General features: G+C 37.7%; 1 protein-coding gene across 2 annotated transcripts in view; it reads right to left on the bottom strand.

The window, feature by feature from the left end:
• The window catches only part of PLGRKT (plasminogen receptor, C-terminal lysine transmembrane protein), a 29,498-nt gene extending 4,756 nt beyond the window's left edge, over positions 1-24,742 (bottom strand). The window contains exons 1-3 of one of the 2 annotated variants that reach the window (XM_009333551.1): positions 24,636-24,742; positions 4,529-4,659; positions 3,427-3,536 (exon numbers count right to left, since the gene is read on the bottom strand). In XM_009333551.1, coding sequence (XP_009331826.1) covers positions 3,427-3,536; positions 4,529-4,659; positions 24,636-24,716 — 322 coding nt within the window. In that variant the 5' untranslated portion in view covers positions 24,717-24,742. Of the gene's footprint in view, positions 1-3,426; positions 3,537-4,528; positions 4,660-4,995; positions 5,178-24,635 lie in introns of those variants that run through there. The other variant, XM_009333550.1, reaches the window with a different exon arrangement.
• Positions 24,743-24,776: the final 34 nt, after the last annotated feature.

The following is a 24,776-nucleotide window of genomic DNA, read 5'->3' as shown; positions in this document are numbered from 1 at the left end:
AGATGGCTCAGGATACAAGCACTGAGCTATCTAAATCTTGGAAAAGGTAGCCAGAGTTTCATTGCTTAGTGGAGAAGTTCTGTGCACTTGGGGGCTGGCTATATAATCTCTCCCCTCCTCTAATAATTTGTCTGAAAGGCACCAGCAGTATGTACCTGGACTGGGAGAAAAAGCAGAACAGCAAGGCCAAGAACACAGATAGCAGGTCCGTGACTGATTCTTACTGTCCTCAGCCATTCAGAAAAGACAGTGCACCTGAGGGCTGTTCTGTAACCCTGCCATCCCCAAAAGATTCAGTTCTGATACCTGGCCCTGGCACACTTAATGGCTTTTCAGTAGCACAAGCAGAACTAAAAACGGGTATTTCCCCCCATGTCCTCAGTTTCTGCTTTAATTAGCCCAAGCTATAAAGCAGGAAAAAAACCTCTCTGATTTCAATGTGGAAGAATAAGCAAGTAATGAGAAAATGTTTGGACAAGTAGGCTAGAGACAGAAGAAAAAGTTAACTGTAAGCAAGGTCAGACACAAAATGCCTGGTGAAAGAGAAATAGAGAAACCTTCCAGGGGTATAAACTGATTCCGAAGAATGAAGGACAGCAGATGCCAGGCTATTTGATCAACGTGGTTCAGATTCAAGAAAGATTGTGCAGCACGGAAATAATTGCAGATTAGCTTAGGAGAGGGAATTGGCCATGAGGCTAAAGATAGGCATACCCTGGAGGAAAGAGACCAGTTAAAGAGGGAACAATAAAGGGAATGGTGTATACATTCATTATGACACCACAGAGATGAAGCATGGCATGCACCAACAGAATACACGGGCAAGCAGAGAAGTGGTTGAGAAAGTAGTATGGAAGTGGACACAGGGATCAGCTGAGTAATAAGAACAAGCATTGTGGCTGCAGGTCAATTGCATCATAAAACTTTCTCTTCAACTACTTAATTTTATTCTTAAAATAAAAATGAACTCCTGAACCTGACTTCCACATAAGTACAAACATTCTTCTGATTTCCAGCCAAGATTCATTCAGGCTAGTCGAATTCCTTTTATTCTAATAACAACATGATATTAGTAATTATTAGTATGCTGATATTAGTAATTAGTTTAATTTCCTTCTCTTACTTTCCTTTATCCTATCCTGTAAGTACAATCTGTAGACCCAAATCTCTCATGTCTTTTTACAAGGCTAAGCAAACTAATCACTTTGTTTTCTCTCGCAAGGCAGCTCGGCATCCCCTGATAATTTTAACTCTTCAGTAATTCTAGATTCCTTATACAAAAGTGATCCAAATTATGTATAAATTTCCAAGGAAGGTATTAGTGTTTTCCTGCATCAATACCTTCCTATCTCTACTCTCTATTTGTACTAAGGTTGTGGAATATCCATCCCTGGAGTTATTCAAAAGCCATCTGGACATTTTCCTGGGCAAGCAGCTCTAGGTGATCCTGCTTGAGCAGGGGGGTTGGACCAGACAACCTCCAGAGGTCCCTTCCAACCTCAACCATGCTATGATACTAGGAAACCTCACTTGATTCTAGACTTTGCTTGACTCTCATAATTTCATCACACTACTGGATTACATTCATTCTGTGATCACCTAACACATTCAGGTTTTTCCCTTTTTCTATCATTTCCAGCTGGTGGGCTCTGATGATAGAAAACCCTACTAGTCTCTAGCTTCTCGCTGACCTTCTTATCATATTGAATCCTATATTATCTCAGTTCTTCAGGTCATCAGTTCTTGTACTACAGTTTATTTCTTCTCTGTTGAAGACACCAATCAAGTTTGTCATCCACAGATTTGATTGGTGTAACGTACTCATAATTTCAAATACAAAGCAAAAGCAGATGCAGACCAAATCTTGAGGAATATTGCTAATAACCCTGCTAAAGCCTAGCCTTCCTCTTTAAGCACAAACCTTTGACATCTTCTCTTTACTCCAATGCTTACCTGTCTACTAATTTCCATGTGCTTCATGCTAACTTAATCTTCATGTGATACCACACTAAATGCTTTCATGAGTTTATAGTAGATCTATCACATTTCTTTTGGAAAAGAGAAATTATTTTCCTGGAAAAGACAGAGTTAGTTTGGCATATTTAATTTTATCTTATTGTCCATTTGGCTCCATAGCTTCTTTTCTCCAAAACCTTTTCACAAGTCTTGCCTACTGCTGAAGTTGCCCTACTGGATCTAAAGTTATGAAGATGACTTTTCCTATTTGGAAAGCAATAGGATACCACATTGCCCCTCTCCAACCTATACAGGACCACATGGTCCTCAGTAAACACATTACATACCCTCGCCATGGGGTTTGCATTATGAAATGCTCACTCTTTCAAAATTCTGGAATGAAAATTACCTCTTTAAAAAAAAAATTAACAAATCCTAAATTCCAAGTGTGCCTTCTGCATTGTATGTACTAATCTCCTTTTCAACACTGATTTCCAAGAGCCACCCAGTTTTTCTCCCTGTGCTTAACTGCCTCTTCATATCAAAATCCAAAGAAATTTATTTAGTGGGGTTTAGGAAATGTTTGCACATATACACTGCTGCATCACCTAAATATATTTGCACCTGTATGCAGCAGGAAATATCTCAGAGTTTGTCTAATTAATCTATCATTATTTTCAATGAAGTACACAGGGTTAGGAAACTGAGCTCTTGGATCTGGAGGCTAAGACCAAGAGCTGAAACATTTTTATTTTGTTTCACTATGTTTGTGTCAGTAGCAGACAGGAAAATCAAGCTAGTTAACTAAGATGATTTGTGAAGGTGACAAGCCATGGCCCAATGCTGTCTTCACTTACAGTGAACACTCTCTTAGCACGCCTCCTTCACTAGGAATCAGAGCTCACATAAATGCACCTCCGTAATCCTTAACACCCATCACTTAATCAGATCTGCCACTGGCAACGAGGCGAGACCCCACTTCCTGAGACTTACCTTTCTTTTTTCCATCTTAGAAGGGCACTGTGGCAAGATGATCAGCTGACGACTGTGTTTGGTCATGAAGGTATAAGGGCATGACTCCTGTCTGTATCTCTTTATCTGCTTTTATCATCCCCACCCCTTGCCAAAACAGCAGCATCGGAGTGGAATATGGAAGGAAATAACTAGATCTGTCATTTCTCCCAAATATGCAATGCTCATTTCACCTGTATTTATAGCCTTAGAATTCACATTTTTTTGAAACGAGAGGAGAAATTAACAAACAGTCTTAACTGGAGGGAAAGGCTGTAAAAGTAGAGGGAGTACTCTTGACTGGGAAAGTATCTGATTGTAACAGAGAAGAAAATAAATGAAAGAGTAAGATTTTTTTTCCAGAAAAAAGAAGAAAATCTATTGCAAGTTTCCTCCCAGCCATTCTAAAAACATAAGCTTGGTTATATGTGTGACCCAGACAGACTTATATACACATACCTTTTATCCTTTGCAACAGTGTCCCATAGCCCATATCATATTGATAGGCAAATATAAAGCTTAAGGGAACTATTGGCAGTAAAACTCCTGGGTTCTTCTTTTTTATTGCTCTATTTAAAAAAAAAAAAAAAGAAGGAAAAAATAAGATTATTTAGGACATTCAGCACATCAGCACTGTTAGTTTATGTTGACCTTGACTGTCTAGGACTTGTGTATCCTTCTACACTCCCTTATCAAAGAAGAAAAATTCTTAATTTCCTCAGAAGCATTCGTCTTCTGGTTGCCTTCTTGCTCAACTGTCAACCCAAGAGTATTAAAAAAAAAAAGCTTCAAGTGAGTTTTGAATACTTCTAACAAAAATGGGATTATCTAACTCGTGTAGCATGCATGTGCACATGCATATATCCATCCAGCCACATGCAACATGTAGCAATCAAGATACTATGTTCAGTACCAAATGCACCTGAGTCCACAGAGAATGCATAATGCATAAGGTGCATTTAATCTGTACTATGTACGTAAAACTACAAATATTTCCTACATTCCCTCTAATCATGCTATAGCACAAGAAAAACATGTTACCAAACAAAAGTCCTATAAAGCAAGTTCTTCCCCATGCAATACAGCTTTATTAGCCAGGGGTTTTTCCCCTTCGGTGAGTTTCTTGATTCAAATTTTAAGTAAACAGGTTTCAGAATATGACCACTTGCTCACTGACATATTAAAAAACCCCAGATGGGGGAGGATTTGTTGCTCATTAATAGTTCATTAAATCACAATACTGACAAGAGAAGAGCATGGCTTTTAAACAATCCCTCCTGTTCCACACACAACTTTTATTTTACACTGAACTTTTGGTACCTCAGTTGTATCATTTCATTGTCAGCTCACATGTCTCTGCTTTTATGTAAGTCTGCAGCACAGACATAACCAAAACACATCTGGAAGCAGACAGAAATGAGAGTCACTTTGTCATCTGATCAACCTCTGAGCAGTTACTGGATAAAAATAACTACCTGTTATAATGCAAAAGGAAGATCCTGCATCATAGAAATATAAATGTAATATATTTCTATTTTCTGTTAGGAAATAAACTTCATACCCAGCTGTTAAACCTGCAGCAGCAAGTCCAAAAAATGTCCCAAAATATTTGAGAAATTCCCGTGTCCAAGCAATCTGCATGGCTGTTTGTCTCTCTCTCATCTGGTTCTGCATCAGTAGTTGCCTTTCCAGCTAAAGAAGGAAGACAGGTTAAACAAAATTAAGTCATCCATTTATTTTAAAGACTGAGTCAATCTCTCCTTGGTCTATAAATCCAAAACAGTAACTGAGAAGGTTTCATTTTTGTTCTTTTACTTCAGTCATTCATTGCTTTTGATTGATAATGGTCTTCTTCAGTAATAACTCAGAATAGTTTATACCAAGCAAGCATTTAGGTCAATTAGCAAATGCTTTAATGCAGAATCTTTCTAATGCTGCTTCTCAAGGTCAAGAACACCAAAATACCAGTGTTAGGTTTTGAGAGCTCCCCAAGTCTCAGCAGCTCTCCCTAGGTTAAGGTTCTCTGACCTTTGCATTTCCATGGTGATCCAAAGGGTAGCTGCTTTCCAATTTATTCTGCTTTAATTTAGCTGATAGTATCTTTAGAGCCAATCTTGACACCTCTTCGACCTTTAAGGATTTCTCTTCTTTGTGATGCATCATAAAGCTAATAACTCTTTTGAAACACCATAGCTTACAAATATAGAAAAAACACTGTGAAGATATCAGATCTTTTAAAGATACTGGAATACATATCGAAGGTCCATGAGAAAATACTTCTGCAACTAAAATTAAAAACAATAATGCAAAAAGTACAATCTAGACAGTATATTCACACATCAAAGTAGAACTTTCTATGGTGCATACAGATAAAAAAGCAGACTATTAGACCTTTTTTTTTTAAACTACATGCCCCACCTAAACATACTGGTACATTTCCATTAAATAAAGGTAAATTTATTATTCTTAAAAGTTCCTCTCTACTGTACAGAACACCAAAAAGAACAATGGTCTTGCCTGAGAGTGATGCAAAAAATAAGAATTGTGCCAAAAATAAGCAGTCTGAAACCAGAGGACAGAAGTTAGTTAACACAGTAAGAAGTCTGCTTCTTCCCATTAATGTTTGTAACTCATTTTTGGGGAAAAAACAAGAGTATCTGAGTTGGTACGTCTAGCCTAGCTAACTGAGTCGCAGAAAAAGTCCAACAAGGTACAGGAAACATAATACCAGCTGCCTAAAAAAGTGTATTCTAGAAAAGAAAGAACAAAGAGAGAATTCAGAAAGTTCTCTTCTCATGCATCTATAAAAGTAATTAAATCTGTTCTTTTCTCCTGCTTTCTAATTCAAGAATAATTTAAAGGATTTGTAATTACTTAAGGTTTCCACCCATTTATTCATCTCCATTACTATTGATTTAGCCTGAACAGAACAATTTCTGTTAAATTGTTACTAATTATTTCTTCAGACTATGTTGATCTTGCTATCTTATTTACAAGCTCATTCAGTACCTAGATAGGTAGAATTAATTTTTTTAGACAGCATAATAAAAAAAGGACAGATCTAATTACATATAATTGTACACAGTAGGAAAAACAACATTCACTGTAGTCTCACAATACTGTTCCATCTGTTCCTCTCTCCTCAAGACTTACATTGCAATTGTTGTTCTCACAAAAAAATATCAACAGGCTCTACCTTCCTGATATCCATAATTTTCAGATCGCTTTTTTCAGAAGAAGTAATTATATAATGGCTGACAAACCACTTAATAAAATATCAAAATAATTAGATTTTGTCACCTATGAGACACTTGGAAATTCTAAAGTAAACAAGCACACTGCCCGTTAATTAGCCCCATTGTGGTCCCCAATATCCTAAGCCTGGTAAATTGCTGAGGGTTGATGTGACAAGATACAATAATGACATGTAATATCAATTTAATGACCTCTATTTTCCCCTTCAATTTGATTGTGTGTGTAGTTTGCACACGTGTGAAAAGTATTAAGGGATCCTTTGTTTGCCTGTCAGCACAGATAGGGAGCCTACGCTTCCAAGATGCGCAGTACTAGCCTAAATGAGCTTCAGTTTGAAGAAGTACATGGGGAGGAAGTGGGACAATGATATGCTGATGAAACATAGCTCTTGCTAAAAGGAAACTTAATGGAGAAGAAAAACAGACAGTTTAATACGCACAGAGCATAGAAAGAAGCATGGAATAAAAAGAAAGCTGTAAGTTTAGATCTAGAAGAGTAAACTAAAGGATCTTAAGATGATTTCTTTAAAAACGACAAAAATAAAACCAAAAAGTCCTTCACACAAGTTATACTTTGATAGCTCTTTAAAACCCAAGTACTGAAAGAAAAAGATAATTACTAAGTCTCAGACACTAAGGTCAAACAAACACCTTTCTGTAGGAGCCTGTCATATCAAGTATCAGAAGCCCAGGGACACTTTCCTGTGTATCTACAAGTAATTTATATAAATAACTTAGTCTAAATGAAAACAGCTTGTTTTGTATATTATAAACAGCAGCCAGATAACATAATCAAATAATTTTTCATATTCTTTTCTAACCAGAAGGATCTTTTTTTTTTCCTCACTGAAAAAAAAACAACCCTCAACTTTCTACATGGTACCCCATCCAAAAACAAGGGGGGGGGAAACGCATAGAAAAATGCTCATAATTCCTTTCTCTGAGCAAACTTCTTCAATGTGGATATAAAATCTTACCTAGATGAAACACAATATTGTATTTAAATTAATTTCTTAAAAAAAGATGTGTTGGAGGGAAGCTTTAGACTGATGAATCTTAGACATTAGCGTTTTATGTGCACATGGGGAAATGTGGCATAGCCAAGAAGAAAAGGTTTCAGAGGAATCTTGATGCACAGAAGGCAGTAAAAAGTAAATCTAGTGAACATTTAGCTAAATTAATAATTTAACTCTTTCTATTACTGAAGTTGCATGATGTTAGAATGAACAGTTTTTACTATACAAGATGTATTTTGTCCGTAAACTTACAATGTAGCACCAAAAAAGCACTGAGATGTTTTTAGGGATGCTAGGTTTGCTTTTAAATCAATTTTTATTTAGTCATAAGTTATATAGAGAAAATCTAATAACACACAAATGTCACTAAATGTGCTCCAAAATCTTTCTGAACCTATGCAATCTTATGCCAAACCCAGGAATACCTCTCCCAAATGCCAGAAATGCCCTTTGTTCTGTCCTCCTCTATTCTAAAAAAAAAAAAAAATCTTCATTTTAGTCAAAGTGTTCCAGGGCAATTCCACATGGACTTCACTGGATTTCAAGCTTTCCTTAAGGAAAAGGAAAGGGAAAACTGAGCAACAATTATGGACAAAGTTGTCCCAGAACACAGTTTCATCGCACAGCTTAAACTTACTGGAATAATTGTAGAAAAAACAGTGTGGAGTACGCCTGAGCTCTTTTGAGAGAGCACTGTAGCCACTGTGCTGCTGAATGATGTGGGTCGATGCTGCTGTCACGTTCCACGCGTGGGCTCCAGCAACGCGCATTCAATGCAACAGGGAACCCCCCCCCCCGGCAGACTCTGACAGAGCAGACATAAGGCAGGGCACCCACCTACCCTGTGTCATCAAAGACTGCCTTAACATGTCCAGACCCAACATCTGATCAGCTAAATAGGTTTATAAGCAATGTTTGACACTAAAAGAGTATGTGAATTTAAATGAATTTTGGATGCTCTAAGTTGCAAAATTAAATACCTACGTGGGCACTCAAGCAGCTCCTGTGTACCTCAATCTTTCAAAATTTCAAAAAATTCAGGGGCAATATCCTTGTGCTTACCTATTTAACATGCCAATCTGAACTGAACATCTTGAGCTCTGACGGTTTTGAATGACCAGGATAGCCTGATACACTGATTTCACGCTGGCAAACAACTATTGGTAGATCATAAGGCGAAACTATTATATTAAGATTACGTTAACCTTAAGCAAGTCAGGATTTGAAAGCAGACTCAGGAGTCCACCACAAAAGGTGATTCCAAATTAGATGAAAGACAGAAAACCAAATCATGTGTGTCTGCAGTTCAAATCAATATCCCATTTTCAGCTGTTAATTTCTTAGTAATTGTGTCTTATTTTCCTCCACATGTGTTCTGTTGAAAATGCCAGCCACAATGGGGTACTGAAAGGGTGGAGAAGACCTTTGACCTATTAATATGCAGATTTTATGACAAAGGCCAAGTCCTGCTCCCTTAGGACTTATTTTGCAATGAGGTTAAGATGACTTCTTTTCCCATTATGGTAGATCAGAAGCACGAATTAAGAACAGTAGTTATTCATTTTACTGCAAACCATAACTTCACACATGGAACGTTATAAGTGATAAGATAAAAAAAATGCATATCATTCAAACTTAGCAGAGGTGTGCTGTAGCTTATTTAGAATAATCTCACTGATGGGAGAAGTTGATTAAGGAAACAAGCCACAGGTGCACATCATACCCATCAGATGAACAACAAACAGTTCATCATCCAAGTGCCATGTCTTAGGGAATAAAATCTATTTAATTTTAAATACATAAGCCTCCCATCTATATAGCCATAAAAACTTCAATAGGGACTATTTACATGACTATGCTTGCATAAAAACTATAGGTAAAGGGTCTCAGGTGCAGATTTACCGTGGGTGGAAGGGAGATGCTGTAGTTTTCCCAGCCAGATTGCTGTGCATGGCACAAGAGAGCTGAAGCTGTGATTGTGGATGCATGGGTACACATCCAAACATGCTTTTCTATTACTGTTAAGAAATCACGTCCTACAACAATCAGACCATGTTTTAGAGACACATATACAAGTACAGTTAATATCATAATCTAAAAAAAACCTACGTAAATTTCTGTGAGTTTAATTCCATAATGAACAGATTTTCTTAAATGACAGTAGCAACTTCTTTATTGGTAATAAATATTGATCATGTAATTTAAAAATTTGTTTAGTATTTCAAAATAAAATGCGTACTAGTAGCAAGTTACATTTTATATTTTATAACACTCTCAGGAGGACCCAATTAGAAATAACTTTCCCATTTTTCTTTAAATACAGCTAGTAGTTTCTCAGCACCGTGTGGGAAACTGTAAGGGCTGATTAGCATTTGAAGTCTGCCACATACCAACTGTTATGGTAAAAGGAGATCAATCTGACAAAATGAAACATGACAGATGAAGAGAAGTGAGGTGGAGAGGGAAAAGGTCAGTTACTGTGAAACTGATAATGCTAATAAACTAGTCAGTGGTAACCATCCTTATCGTTTCTATTGATTATTCTCCAGACTGTCACAATGATGTCAAACCACAGAAAAGAGCATTTATACCATCATTTCATTGATTAAAATCCAGTGGGAGAAAATTCTCATCTGAAATAATTTAATCAGCTTTGACAGCTTGCAGAAAAAAACAACTTGCTTCCAGTCCTCTCTGGATTACAAGCCACATCAGCACTGGTAGATAGACTGGAAATTTCTGATACTTCAGACTCTTAGCTTGTTTTCTCTCTTTCTTTCTGCCTTTCTGGTTCATGTTCAGATGCTGTAGGAAGGAACAGATGCTACTTTGGTTTTGTATTAAGGTGATGCACAAAGCAAAACAAATGGGATGCAAGGTGGTGTACAAAGGCTCAACAGAAATGGAAAGCAGAGCCAGTGCAAAATGCTCTCTCTTCACTGTCCATGTGTACTAAATACAATTTCTTTGATGTATTTCGTGCAGGTCAAGATATATCTGGAGAGAGGAAGACATAGTAACCACCCCTGGATAAAGCCTCTGTTTGCAGCCTGACATATTTGTTGGCTCTCCTGGCAGATACTCCGTTTTCCCCAACCCCTCTAAAATAGTGGGCAGGACAAACACTTGGCTTGAGCATGGTTGTGGCAGTAAACCTATTTAGGGATCTGTATTTCATGTCGCCGTCATTAAGACGTAATTATGCTGACAGCCTGGTAAACAGATATTCAGACAGAAAAGGAATTAATCTACCTTAGAAGGAATCATCAGCCAGATAAATATACACCATCTCTGCTTAAATTCTGAAACTCACTATCTAAATCTAAGAAACATGAAGAAACTGTTGGGAATATCCTTACACTCATGTTAAAAGACCCTCCAGTTTTGTCACAGGCTAATCTCTTGCACATCTGTTATAGGCCACGGCTACTGTGCCTATAATAGAAGGTTATTTTCACTCACAGTTTTTCAATGGTCAGAGACTCTGAAAGCGTTCTTTAAACTAGTAACTTCTGAGTACTCAGAGGCACAATGAAAATAAGGCTTAATTTTTCAAAAATGTGACAGTCACACATACAAAAATCCACAAATCACTTATAAAACACAAATAGAAGTTGGTGTGCAGGTAGTATTAGCTAAGTAACTGCACAAACCCCTTGAAGTAGCAATGCACCTGGCATTTCATAAGCAGACAGAAGATTAAAGGCTTATGTGACTTGTCCTAGGTGTCATCCTTCCTAATCAATGTGCAAAACCAGAAGCTGCTGCAAATGGTTGTTTAGCAAAAATAAATGGAAAATAGAATAGTGATACCTATGTTTACACCTCCATTGTAAGCCACCAGAGTGCAATACGGAGATAATAACTTGTAATAATTACGCACTGTCTGCTTGGTTCTATAACCAGCATGCACACAGAAGTGTCAGGAAATGGGCCTCCAGTTCAAACAGTTAAAATAAATCAGACTTAAATGTTTTATCCTGCCGCTTCAAAGCTTGTTTGCAAATATTTTTCACATCAAGTACACAGAGCAATTAAAATTATTAGCACTGCAAGAAACCACACTCTCTAAAAAGAAAACTCAATTTTTAAAGCTTCCAAGTGCAAAGACGCATTACAAAATATTTACAAGCTAAGAGCTATCATAAAAAGAAAGGGGTCTCACAATATTAGCCACAAACCAGAATGTAAATTGCACTGAAAAAAAATCCTTTCTATTCCTGTTGTTCTCAATAAGTTACTGGAATTACATGCCATATAAAAAGAAAACAACATCAAAAGCACCTGAATCCATTTTACATTTTAAGCTGTGCAAAGGAGAGGCTCGATCCAATAGTCTATGGTATGAAAGTAAGATTTCTTGGCAGTAACCTAGCATTTCCATGCTTTGCCCATGTGGCCTTTGAGCAACGAACATGCAGCAGAGTGAAGAAGGGTGTCCTCCACCTGCATTTAATAATCTTATCTACAGAGTAAGCAAAGTTTTAAGATACTATTATCAGTGTTTAGAATTCGCAGGAGTTTTACACAAGCTCTATAAAGACAAACCAAAGTCATTGGATAGCCAGTTATGTAAAAAACAGGTATCTGTGCTGTAGGAATAGTAAAATAGATCAAGCAGTGTAAGACAAAGAGTTAACATTACACTATCAAGTCATTTCGAAATCTAACTAATAACTGAATAAGTAAGAACTATTCAATTTGTTATTTCCATCCCCCAATAATGCCTCTAGGTATGCTCCTTGTGTGCCTCATAAACCTGTTTTTTAAAAAGAAATAAAGACTTAGAGCATTGAATCAAAAATGAAAACCAGAAGAAATGGCTGTAAAATGATACTGCGGTATGAAAGGGTGTTATAACACCAACAAAACCTGCAAATATGATGTTTCTTCCTATCCATTTCAGATTCTGACTTGCAAAATTACTGTGGCTCTCTTTACATCATTTTTGTTACGGAATTAAAATGCATATAAGATCTCTTTACTTATCCATTGTACCTCCTGGGCTCTTAAAAGTTCTGCTCAATACAGGACTTCTCCCCCACCCCCCCTTTTTAAAAAAAAAAACTTAGCATTCAAGAAATAGTATTTCATAGAAAAACAAGTAAATGGCCAGATTCAACTTCAGTGGACTTAACAGCAGAAGACTAAAATGGTAGGTTTGCTCTACTGAGAAGGAAGGAACAATGGAAAATTCATAGCGTTAAAGGAGGCAGCTTCAGAAGGCATTTTTTCTTGAAGTCAGTTCAATCCCCCAAACAACGCCTACATGTGTAAGGGTTAGCTGCAGGTGCACCTCCAAGCAAGACAAAAGTTTTACCTAAGCAAGCTGCATTAACAATGATACGTACTAGTCACAGATATTCCCCAGGAAAAAAGACTGGTAGAACTGATTCCACTGAACAGATTTAATTAACATTTGTCTCATTACTGGTGGAGCAATCAGTCTGTTTTGCATCTTTTGCTGGTAGTGCTTGCATGTTAGAAAAGCTATTAAAATCTGCTCTTTGTAAACCACTGCATTTATTTCTTTACAGTGATCAGGCAGAGTATACAATTTTCCAGCTGATACCAACCAAACTGGCTTTCTTCCTGCGAGATAGATTGTTCTAATCTTCCTCCGTACAGATATCATTCATCTTGTTCTGTTCCATTTGATGCACGCAAACTAATAAGGATATAGAATTGTTACCAGAGAGCATTTATTTCCTGAATTAAGCCTAGATCACCTAAAGGGCAAAACAATTTTTCTAATGCTTCAAGACAAATGCATTAGAGATGCCATAAGCACTACTAATATATTGTCAATAGAAAATAAATCTAGCTATTTCCCACCCCAAAGGGAAAAGGATGGTAGTAGTCAGGAAAGGGAAAGCTTGCTTACATTTTACTTGACATGCAAGAACAGGAACAATTGTTTTCATTGTAATAGAACTTAAAAAAATCTTTTTGACTAATTCTCAGTGAAAACTTTAGAGAGGAAATGGTTAGGGACTTACAAAACTCCAGCGTCTAAGACATTAGGAAAAATTAAAATTTTCAGGTAGCATTGTGGAGGTGGCTGACCTTTTACTGGCAAATCTGTAGATGGAAAGAATGTAATCACAGAAAGTTTTATTAGGCACAGGAAAGACTCTATAGAAAGCAGCCTATGCAGAAGCATGTGTCAGTTCTCTTTCTTTTTTGATCAATGAAAGTGATAAAACATGAAAAGACGTTTTACTGTTCAGAAACTCATTGACATTTTAACACCAGCCATTTTTCTTCCTGCCAAGAGTCAAAACATAGCACACATATGCCTTTCAACAGCCACCTCATTTTATGATCAACTGATAAATCATCAATAGTATGTTGACTGAGTAATGGGTTAATTGAATTTATTAAGAAAAAACCCAACAGAATCCCACAGTGCTATCTGCAAATATACTTCATCTTCAAATAAAACGGAGAGCATCTCCCCCTGCCTTTATTCATACTTTCTTATACTCTCTTTTCCATTCCTACTTTTAGCTCATTACTCAAAAAGCATCCTAGGATAAGGACAGGAACACGTAAAAGATACAGGTCCCTACCAAGAACAAAATGATAGGCTTGTTAGGTCAACTGGTCTTACCTGTCTAAGATGGAGTACTCTTAGTCTACTACATATTGAACAGACATTAATATTTTCCCTTTTTAAAAGTTCTGTTTTCTTCTCCTCTCGTTTTCATTAACATTTTGCGTTTGTCTTTATGTTGAATTACTAAAACAGAATGTGTCTAGTTTGTCATAAAACTCCTACTGACCTATCTTGTAATAGCATCTTTACATTCTTAATACATTTTTAATTTAACTGAAATAAAAATTATGCATATAAAACCTTCACCCCAAATACAAATTCTTTCCCAGTTTAAAGCTAACTGGGGAGAGGAAGGCAGAGAGGATCATCGAGCTGCCTGATAAGTAAGTCAGGTTTTCCTCATCTCTCCCTCACAAAATTCTCAGTATCTGCAGTAGTAAAGGAAGTTCAGCGAAGTGTTATGTATTAATATATCCTACAGACAGTAGAATCCATTATTTAATTCAAATCTCACAAAAACAATAACTTAAGGAAGGTGTACATATTTGTATAAAAAAAACATTTATCTTCTTAACTATGCAGGTACAAATACTGCTTGTACTTTATCTACGATAAATGAGTAATCTCATTCTTCACTTGAACAAATGTTTAAAATGCTTCAGCTGTCTCTTTCACTATATCCTGTCACATATGTTACAAAATAAACTTCTGTTTCTTAAAAAGTAAGAACTTCAAAAACCACTAGGAGGATAACTAGATTATCAGATACTTCCCAATAAGAAAGAAACTTAAAATTCCTGTTGAAGGGTTTAAACTTATTTCTTACTGGGCATATATAAACCTTACAATTGTTGTGTGCATTTTCAAAAAGACATTGAGATAAAAACCAAACACCAATAACAAACAGCTGTATAATTGAAGTTACAACATCTTGTAATCTTTGCTAAATAAAAATCTCACTGGTAGTATAATAGCATTCACACAGGACAGAAATCAGTGTTAAGTCCTGAAAAACAGGTATTTTCTGTATTTAAAAAAAAAAATTATCACATTTGCTTATGTGTTTGAGCTGGTTAGAAATTGTAAGGTTGGAAAAGAGATGTTGCTAAGGAAGAAACAGTATTAAGTGCAAAATAAATCTAGAAGAAAGAGTCGTTACATATTAGCCAGCCCTCGGTTAACTGGACCTGCATTCTGTCCAGGTACTTCAGCTTCTGTGTTTGCATAGTCATGAGGATAAGGCTAGAAAGCATATTCAGAGGTCCTTTAAAGTTAGCCTGAAAGCAGGGAGCTGAAATAGACATTTATTTGTCCCAATCAAGACCACCAATGACAGATTTCACTGCCTTTCTCACTAACCTGTATAATGCCAGTTAAGCACTCAAAGTCTCCTAATATTTATCCCAATTCTTGCTTGCTTGCTTTTGCAATGCGAAAGACTCGGTATCTCTAGAAGGACGTATGAGAAAAATGAGTGGATTAAAAAAACGCCACCAACACACACAAACTTAAAATTTATAACAGATGTGTTTATAGCATCAGACAAATACAATTTTTTTCATCTGTTCCTCATAGATTCTAATGCCTTTATTATTCTTACTACCATCCTCTGAACTTTTCACAGCTTGTCTGCTCATTAAAAGTATCAAAATCTTTTTTCCAGCAAAGTCATCAGTAGTGCAAATTGAGTAATTTTATCCCCTGGTTAATAAATACGCAATTACATTTGCTTTTTACAAGGATCTGTGATGTTGACTCAGCTTATATATCTGCATAGAAATATATAAATATAAAAATACACCAATATTTATGCACAAGTATATAAAACTTACATCTTTTTTAAGCCCCTGAAGTCTAATCACTTATACTCAGTTAATCCATTTAACTTTTCCTTCTTGGATATAACGGTCTGGACTAGTATTTATTCTATGACCTATTATACCATTGCCTATTATTTCAGGCATTTTCTAATTCATCAAGACAATCAGAATACTAAACCAACCCTCCAATGCAAAATTTTACACAAACAACATTTCACTGAATTATGGCCAGATTTTATTTTGAGAAACTGCTGAGTGTCTGGATATAAATTGAAATGTTCTGGTCCTTTTCCATCACTTATAATAGGTCTGACTTTATTTTTTTACTACTATTATTACTTTAATTCAGAAAACAATCCAATATAATTTAGTCATAAGACATGGTCTATTAAGAAGCTTGCTACAGGGTACTTCTATACTTTCATTTCAGATTTAAGGACAAATTGTTGAGCACGAAAAGAAAACTGCCTCATTCCTTTCATTCACTGCCATTCAATGCAAACCTCTTAAGGCAATACAACCCTGGCAGGAAAGTAACGCAATCATGCTATGTTTTGCCTCTAACCAAGTGCTCACAGTGTAGAGGAAAGAAAAAATATGATATTAAGTTGCATTTATTTGTGCTTTCACTGAGTTTTTGATAGTTTTTCCAAGTACAAATACTTGTCACACATCTTTTATGATGTCAAATTACAGTCTAATGAAATTAATGTTTACACATTATGATGAAATAATGTTCCAAAGCATATTCTTATGAGACCGAGAGCATTAGAGCCATTTGCAGACATAGAAAATACTCAACAGTAGTTTTACTTCAAACTGAATCATGAATGCATGTGCCATAGCTCGTACATAGTGCAGAATGCATACATCTTTCTCCATAGGCAAGAGATGAAGAACAGATGAAAGCACAGAACACTTAATAGACATTTTCAGAAGTAGAAATCTTGTGATGTATAATTTCAATGAATTAAGTTATTTCTACAGGTACAGAATCTGCAAGAGTCAAATATGTTTTTGGCATTTCTGTGCTATGTCCAAAAGAACGTTTCACTTACAGAAGAAACTGCTATATTCTTTTTCATCTTTAAAAAGTCAGACTATGCATTTATTGCACTGGAGGATGAGTTTCCCTACCAATGTTTTATACTATCTACCCAGCTATTCAACTTAACAATTTTTACTAACTGAGGAAAAAATGCCTCTAGTTTTTGTTTCCCTTATTATTTTGCATCACTGCCAAAGCTTCAAAAGGAGCTGTTCAAACAAAGCAGGAAAAAAACGCCAACACCACCAAGGGAAAAAAAAAGAAAAAGCAGCATAAATATATCCAGTTAGGTACAGAACTGCAGAGGAGCTTCAATACCACTGGCTGACCCTCATTAGGATAGGATAATATAGTCTTCCAATGGCTCAAAGTGAATCTGTATGATGTTGGGGACCCCAAAAGAGGGAAAAGATTTGAAAACCAAGGAGACGCTGGCATGGATTTTCAGAAAAGAAGATAAAATTGCACTGCATTGTCAAAATAGAAAAATCAATCCCTTACTTTTCCAGCTTTACTTGATATTGGCATTTTTTTCACCAAGGAGTATGGAACCTATCCCATTGCTCCCAGGGAGCAAGTCTATAAACTCCCGAAGACTAACTGCTATGAAAGCAGATCTATGGCTGTTTTCTGTCTATCCAATATTACCTGGGGAGAAGAATGCACTTTACAGTCTGACATAATAAAATAGGGAGAGAGGAGGGATGGCAAGAGGAGTGAGGTTATCCAGAGATTCATATTGCAGACAGGAGGTTATAATCAAACATTTTTATTATGGGTAAATACAAAATTTGTCAGAAGTATATTATTTTCCTAGCCTGTTTATTTTCTCAAAGGTTATGTGGCTCCCATCAAAGATTAATTTGGAGGATTATCTCTGACTCCTGAATGCAATTATGCTTTCCCACAGAGAAGATTATCCTTTTGTCTGATAAGGAATTCTCTTGCTGGGAAAAAAAACCCAAAACTCTACAGAACAAAACTCCAAATCACTCTGAACTGCTATCCCAAAACAACAACAAAAAATCTGTTAGCCACAGAAACAATGATACGCCCTAAGCACTAACTAGTCTCTTTTCTTTCCAGCACTTTCAGTGATTTTTGGCTCCTCCTTTATTACTTCCTCCTAAAACTTATATTTTTCAAGAATTCCAGTCCTCCAGTGTTCCGCTCTTATCAGTCTGATCTGCCCTGGAAGTCTGGCAGAACCAACCTCCTGAAATCTTAAAGCAAGACTTTTGTAACAAGTTTTGCTTAAATAATGGTTATAGCTTTTTACTGGAATTGCTCATTTTGACTGATTCATGTATGTGCTACTGCTGGATACATAACATTAAGCAGTGTTGGGAAACTCTACCTGTGAATACAGCAATATATATTATAAAACTTTCAAAATATACAGGAGATTGTACACTCCTTTTTGAAGTAAATTATTCCCACAGACCACCAGATTTTTGCTTAGTTTTTGCAATCTGCCATGCAGGGCACACTGAGGCTTTAATTCTGAATTCCCTTCCTTGTGATATTACTTCTATATCAGTATCACTTACACATACCTAAAGTCTATCTAACAACCATCAGTTAAAAGTTAGACCAAGTCACGGCTTGTTTCAACAGATTGCTGCTGTGCATGTGGTACTCAACAGGAATGCAGACATCAAGTGGTAATTTGTCATAATTCTCAGTCTGGGAAGAAGCAGATGTCAGGAAATCCTACCTCATAGGATCCACAAAATACAGTGGGCCACAGTCTGTGCCTGCTTCCATGGTGGTCAGAGCACCATAGAACAACTCAGGTTGGACAGGACTTCAGCAGGTCCTGCTCAGAGCAGGGTCAACTATGTGATCAGACCAGGTTGCCAAGGGATTTATCCAGTCAGGTCTTGAAAACCTCCGAGGATGGAGGTTGCACAGCTTCACCGGGCCTCTGCTCCCCTGCTGGGTTGTCCTTGCGGGGGGAAAAGGTTTCTCCTCCTATTCAGTCTGAACTGCTTCCCCCAACCTGTTTCAATGTATGCCCACTATCTCTCACCCTCCTGCAATCCACCACTGTGAACACCCTGGCTCTGCTTTCTTGATAACCTCCTCACAGTTGCTGGGGGGCTGCTGTTGGATCCTGCACCCCAGAAGGCATCCCTCTCTCTAGGCTGAATAAGTCCAGCTCACTTGGCCTCCTCTCAAGAAGTGCTCCAGCCCTTGACCATCTTGATGGTCTGCTGCTAAACTTGCTCCTTGTCGTCTACAATTTTCCTGTACTGGGGGAGGAGAAGGGGGACAAAAACTGGATGCGGTATTTAAATGCATTTAACAAAGCACTGAACAGAAGGCAACAGCCATCTTCTTCAACCTACTGGCTGCACTACTGCTTATAAAGCTGTTGTTCTTGGTCCTTTTCGACTCTCCTTGCTGCCAGGGCACAGTGCTGGCTTATGCTCTGGTTGCTGTCTTCCAATGTCCCCTCCGTGTCTACAGAGCTGCTCCCAAGTTATCAGCTCTTAGCCTGTATTGTTGCCAGGGGCTCTGTCTTGCCAGGGACACTAGCATGAGGTTATCTTTAAACATGTCAGCTTTCCTGAACTCCTTTATCCTCCAGAGCTGCCTCCTACGGCATCTCACCTACCAGTTCCCTGAATAAGACAAAATCTGCTCTCCCAATGTCCAGGGTCTGCACTGTGCTACCTGCCTTCCTCAGTCCCCTCAGGACCCTGATCTTGCCACCGCAACCAAGACTGCCTTTGATATTACATCCCCAAATCAGTTCTTCCCTATTTCTGAGTAACAAATCCAGCTGCGCATGAGCCCTGGATGGCCCATCCAGTACCTACCTGTCTCAAAGTTATCCCTCACATTTTCCAGAAATGTACTCAGTTGCTTATGTCCTGCTTTATGGCCCTTCCAGCAGATGTTAGGGAGACTGAAGTCTTATGAGAACCAGAGTTGGTAATCCAGAGGCTTTCCTCAGTTTTTTAAAGGCTTCATGTACTTCGTCACCCTGATCAGTGGTCTGCAGCAAACTCCTACCACAGTGTCATGTTTTGTGGACTCTCCTCTGACCTTAACCCACAAGCTACTCCTTCACATCATGGACAGCCCTTCTCCTTGTCTTCCCTACCTGTCTTTCCTGAAGAGCTTGTATCTGTCCATTACAGATTTCCAGTTGCATGAGCTGTCCTACCACGTCAGTTATTCCCATGACGTTTCAGTTTTGTGACCAGAAACAGCTCTTGTTCTTCCTGCTTGTTTCTCAGGCTGTGTACATGTGTACTTGTGCATGTACAGGCCTCCTTTCTCCAGAACCATCAACACTGCAGAAACTCTGGCATGTTGCCACTCATAAAAGCTTTAGGTCCAGATATGTTCTAAACTTGTTTACTTGTGTCATCTGCAGTGACAGCAAAATGCTCCTATTGTGCTGCTGTATTAGGAACAATTTTTTAGGATGGGGGAATGTGATTTATTGTTTCATTTGGAGAAAACACAGAGGTTTTTCATTTTCTGTTTTTCAGGTTTGTTTTTTTTTAAACAGAATAAAAATGGTCTGTGATACTGTAGAGAATTCCTTGTGCTCTAAATTATTGGAGGAAGAAGTTCATTGTTTAGAACCTGATCAGTACCACATTTAGCAATTCAACAAAGCTAGGAATTAATCTTTTCCACATGGCTTAAACTCCAACTACACAATTCTTGCTTTTTGAGCTGACCTGCTCTCATTTACTTCACTTCACTAGGCAGTTCGCTATACAACAGATTTTTCTCTTCCATTCTCTGACCAAAATCAGCGTTTCTCTTTCTCCTCATTGCTTTTTTTGTACAGTTTTCCCACAACAGTATCTAGGTAAAAACTTCGATAGCTAGACAACATCAAGAGAGTGCTTAATCCCTTAGGTATGATTGTTATACATAAAGATATGACAAACAACTCAGATACTGCCTTCCCATTTTGGTCATCTCACGTTAAAAAAAAGAGTGATATAACAAAACTATAAAGTAGTCATCAATTCCGATCTCATTATTAATGATGTTGGAAGCTAACATATGAAAGAGTAAAAAGGGTGGTCATTAAAGGACTCAGTGTACCACCAATTGTTTGTGGAGTTCCAATGAAAAATTTCTTCTCATTAAGTAAGAAAACACCTTATACATTGAGATATAATTGAAAACAGTTACCAAGGATTTCATAGACCAGAAATCACCGTTTACTACGCAGTATTATTCCCACGCACATCAAGATATCTTCATGTCATTCAACTCTCACAATACCACTGGAAAAATAACAAAAAAAAACCCCTTATAAAACAAAACATCAGCCGCCTCCTCTGAAGGGTTACCTTTCGTGTAGTTCACTGAGTACTTACAGACAGACTACATACAGGAAACCTGGGAATTGACTTGGTTTCCCCTGTGTAGAGTTTCCCAAGCAAAGCAAGAAAAAGCAACTTTTTAGAGCCAAAAGCAGTATTACCTCTATAAAAATAACAGCAGGGCATAAACTAAAATCTAACCTGGAGGCGGGGACAAGGAGGGAGTGGCATAGTACTGAGTTAGTGGGGTTCCATTCAAAACAAAAGAAAGCATTTTTGATTCCTCTACTTGCATGAGAAAGCTTGGCAAAAATTTCACAGGTGAGCTTGGGCTTTTTCACATCTATACCCTAAAGTAAAAATCTTTAACTTGCACTTAGAATGTCTTTTACACATCAGCATGGAAATATTCTTCTGTAGTGGAAAGTTAATTTAGTAAGCTTTGCCCTATGTAGTCCTAGAATCACATTCATTAACAGTAAGAAATTAAATCTAAAGTTTTAATCTGTACTCTGCAATGGCTACCTACCATGATTTTGCTTCGTGTCACTCTAAATAACACTACATATAGAGTATACAAGGTTGGTTTAATATTTTTTTTAATTACTTGAAGACAATGTACTTTTATTATGCACTAATTATACTTAAGCCTGTCTCATGACAATAAATTCTTTAGCAAGCTTCAAAGTATGTGAATTCAGCCAATTTCCTATGAAGACACCCACCTGTCGGTCAAGGAATGTCACTGTCTAGAAATACCAAATAAAAAAAGTTATATTTAAAGTGTTCTAATCCTTACTGAGGAATGAATGATCAGCCACAAATATCGCTGCATTCTTAGTTGCCAGTTTCAAAATGTGTATCTTCTTCCACGTTGCCTTGTACACCTGAAAATGGCTTTCTTAGTAAATAGTTATTGAAATAGCTTTTTCAAGGTATACATTCGGGTTGTTGAAAAAAATGGCAAGGAATAAAAGTCTAACCAGAACAGAAAGTACAGAACATAGCACTTCAACAAAAGAAATACATGAAATTCCTGCTTTTAATTGTGTTAAGAGCACCCACAGAGCTCATGAAAATAAATAATCTGCTATAAATGCTCTGAGACCTGGAACCTCCTCTTATCCATTCAGCCTTGCTGAAAGCACTTAGCAAGGCCATATGCTAGGCTTGAGCTGTAAATCTGATATAGTAGGTGTTTGGAAAGAATTTTGCAAGTTACACTTTAAGGAGCAGGCTCACGATAAAAATGAAGCCTCAACAAACTTCTACCATAAACAGTCTCCACTTGATACAGACTAGTATTTCATTCTGGAGCCATACAAAGACAATACAAACAACTGGCAAGTCCTTCAACATCAAGGCAAACTGACAGCTGAATTTTTATTATTCTTCCAGAAAGCATTAAGATACAATTTACAAGGCCACAATCCCTTCTTTTCAGAGTTATCCCAAGAAGGGTATAAAGAAGAAAACATGCACACAACTTTACAACATCTTTTAACATTCTCCTATTCTGAAGTAGTCGAGCTGGTTTGGGTGCCCAGCACACATCAGAGCAACTCTAAAACTGGCTGAGCTTTAGCATGCACCAAGACTTGGGATTTGGAGGGGTTTTTATCAACTTCTGTCATGTTACTTGCCTTCCTATTCTTGCAATGGTCTCCTTCCAACCTACAATGCTCCACAAAGGATAAGTCAATGACAGAACAGCTTTCTATCTTCTCTCCATTCAGAGGAGAGCGTATACCTATTTTTTTTTGCTTAAAAAAAAAGGAAAAAAGAAAAAAAAAAGTGTTCTGTCATGGAAACTGACACAAAAATCCTGTTCCAAACAATTTACACTAACTTTATGACTCCTCCTCATCTACAAGGGACAGGAGAAGCCTTCACAGATTCTGACTGTGTCACCAACACCTGCTGTGTTTTGCTCCAGGTCAACCCAAAGACTTACTAGTTCATTTCTGAGCAGTGTCACACCGTCATTGCTAGTAGGGAGGGCATTCTAGGAGAAACAATGAAATGCCTACTTTATGCATTTTTAAAAGATGCAGGTTTTCGAACATGGCCGGTATGTCTGCAAACATAGTACAAATCAGATACCATCAGGCATTTGTAGTGTTAGAAAGAAATCTACTATATTGACTATTACTATTGTCAAACAGAAGAAATACAACACAGGGAGAGTTCCTGAAGAGCAACTTGCAAATTCTATATGCAATCTTGAAAGGGCTTTTTTGTAACTGTCCTCAAAGAAGTTTATTTTTAATGTTAGCCTGATCATTTGGGCTAGAACTAGAGTTGTTAGGCATCTGAGGCCAAGAAGCCGAAGACTGTTCGCCATTCAAAGCCCGCAGCACCCTACAAATGCTAGCCTGAATTCAAGCTGTTTCCTCAGCTCTGTCTTTCATTCTGCAGAGCAGAGAAGCAGATCATGAAGCAAGCCTCCACTTTAATTTCATCATCATTCTCTAAAACTGAAAACCTTCCCATCATTTGGATTCCCAGAAACTTCGGGGGTGGGAGGAGCTCCTCTGTATAGGGAAAAAAATAAATTGTACACAAAACTTGTAGTTGCATCTGAGAAACGTATAACCCAGCAGAGCCAGAAAATGATGTTTACAAACCTTGCAAAAAGTTGATTTTCTTTAAACAGTTAAGAGCTATCCAGTATTTTAGTATATCGTCTTTCTTTATGCTATCTTTCTCCTTCCTAGCCACATTTCCAGGCTCACCCCCAGAGTTCAGTTTACATGTGATCCTACAAAGCTACTATCTGCACGCTGCTTTGAAAACTAGAATATGCCATCTCCTGGCAACTTAATAAATTGGAAGTTCATCCATCACTACTTAAGCATTTTAAATTTACCTGTATTCAATTTAAACGCAAAACTGGAGGGACAATCTCCAGCTAAGTCCTTCAGATTGCATTCTAGCATTTAGTATATAAACAAGTAACATCATAAGATACCTAAAAACAAATCAGAAAGCTGTAACTAGTGCTACACTGTAAGTTCTGTTCAGCACAACTTTCTGAACCTTAGTCCAACTGGTTTTCCTTCTCTTTCTCTGCTGCTATTTTATTATTTTATGAGAGGGAATAAACAATCCCCTATGCCCTGTTTAGTCTGAGGTTTCTAAACCAATGAACAGCTGTGTAGTGCCTTCCTAGTAATGTGCAGTAACTGCAGTTAACCTAACTGAACCTAAAGAAAGAGTTGTTTGAAAGATTTTGTATAGTGGAAGAGTTGAAACGTGTTTAACTCATGTGTTTTAAGAGAATAGTAACCACGTTTTAGTAACCACGCTGTTACTGATTCACTTCAACATATACATGCTGCTTAACATTGGAGTAGCCCAGTTGTGCTTCAGAGGACTGTTCAAGGTAAGTTTCCAAAACTGTATTTTTAGGGTCTGGCTACCAGAAGGATAGTTTCCACCTCTACAACTTGTTAACACTGACTTCCGATGAAGTTGTTAGATCCAGATAATAGGTGCTTTACAGATCTGAACCTGCTGTGTTACACGACCACACCGGAATTGGCGGAGCGTGTAAATGGAGCCCCTGGGAGGAGAGCAAACCTCAGCAGGTGAAGCCGCAAGCCCAGCCCTGTGCAGACAGCGGGCCGTGGATGGCCTTCCTCCACACCGCCGCCGGCGTAGGCGTTACCTGAATCCGTGAGTTCATGAGCATAAACTCCTGCTGAGCTTTCAGGCTGTCGTTCATGGACTTGGAGAAGACGAACCCCATCGTGCCCTGGAGCGCGGAAGAGACGAGGCAGGTGAGGCCGGCGCGGCGGAAAACGCGGGC

Source organism: Pygoscelis adeliae, unplaced genomic scaffold, assembly GCF_000699105.1.
Source record: "Pygoscelis adeliae isolate BGI_AS28 unplaced genomic scaffold, ASM69910v1 Scaffold501, whole genome shotgun sequence".
In the NCBI taxonomy this organism is placed as follows: Eukaryota; Metazoa; Chordata; class Aves; order Sphenisciformes; family Spheniscidae; genus Pygoscelis; species Pygoscelis adeliae.
This window is presented reverse-complemented; position numbering and strand designations above follow the sequence as displayed.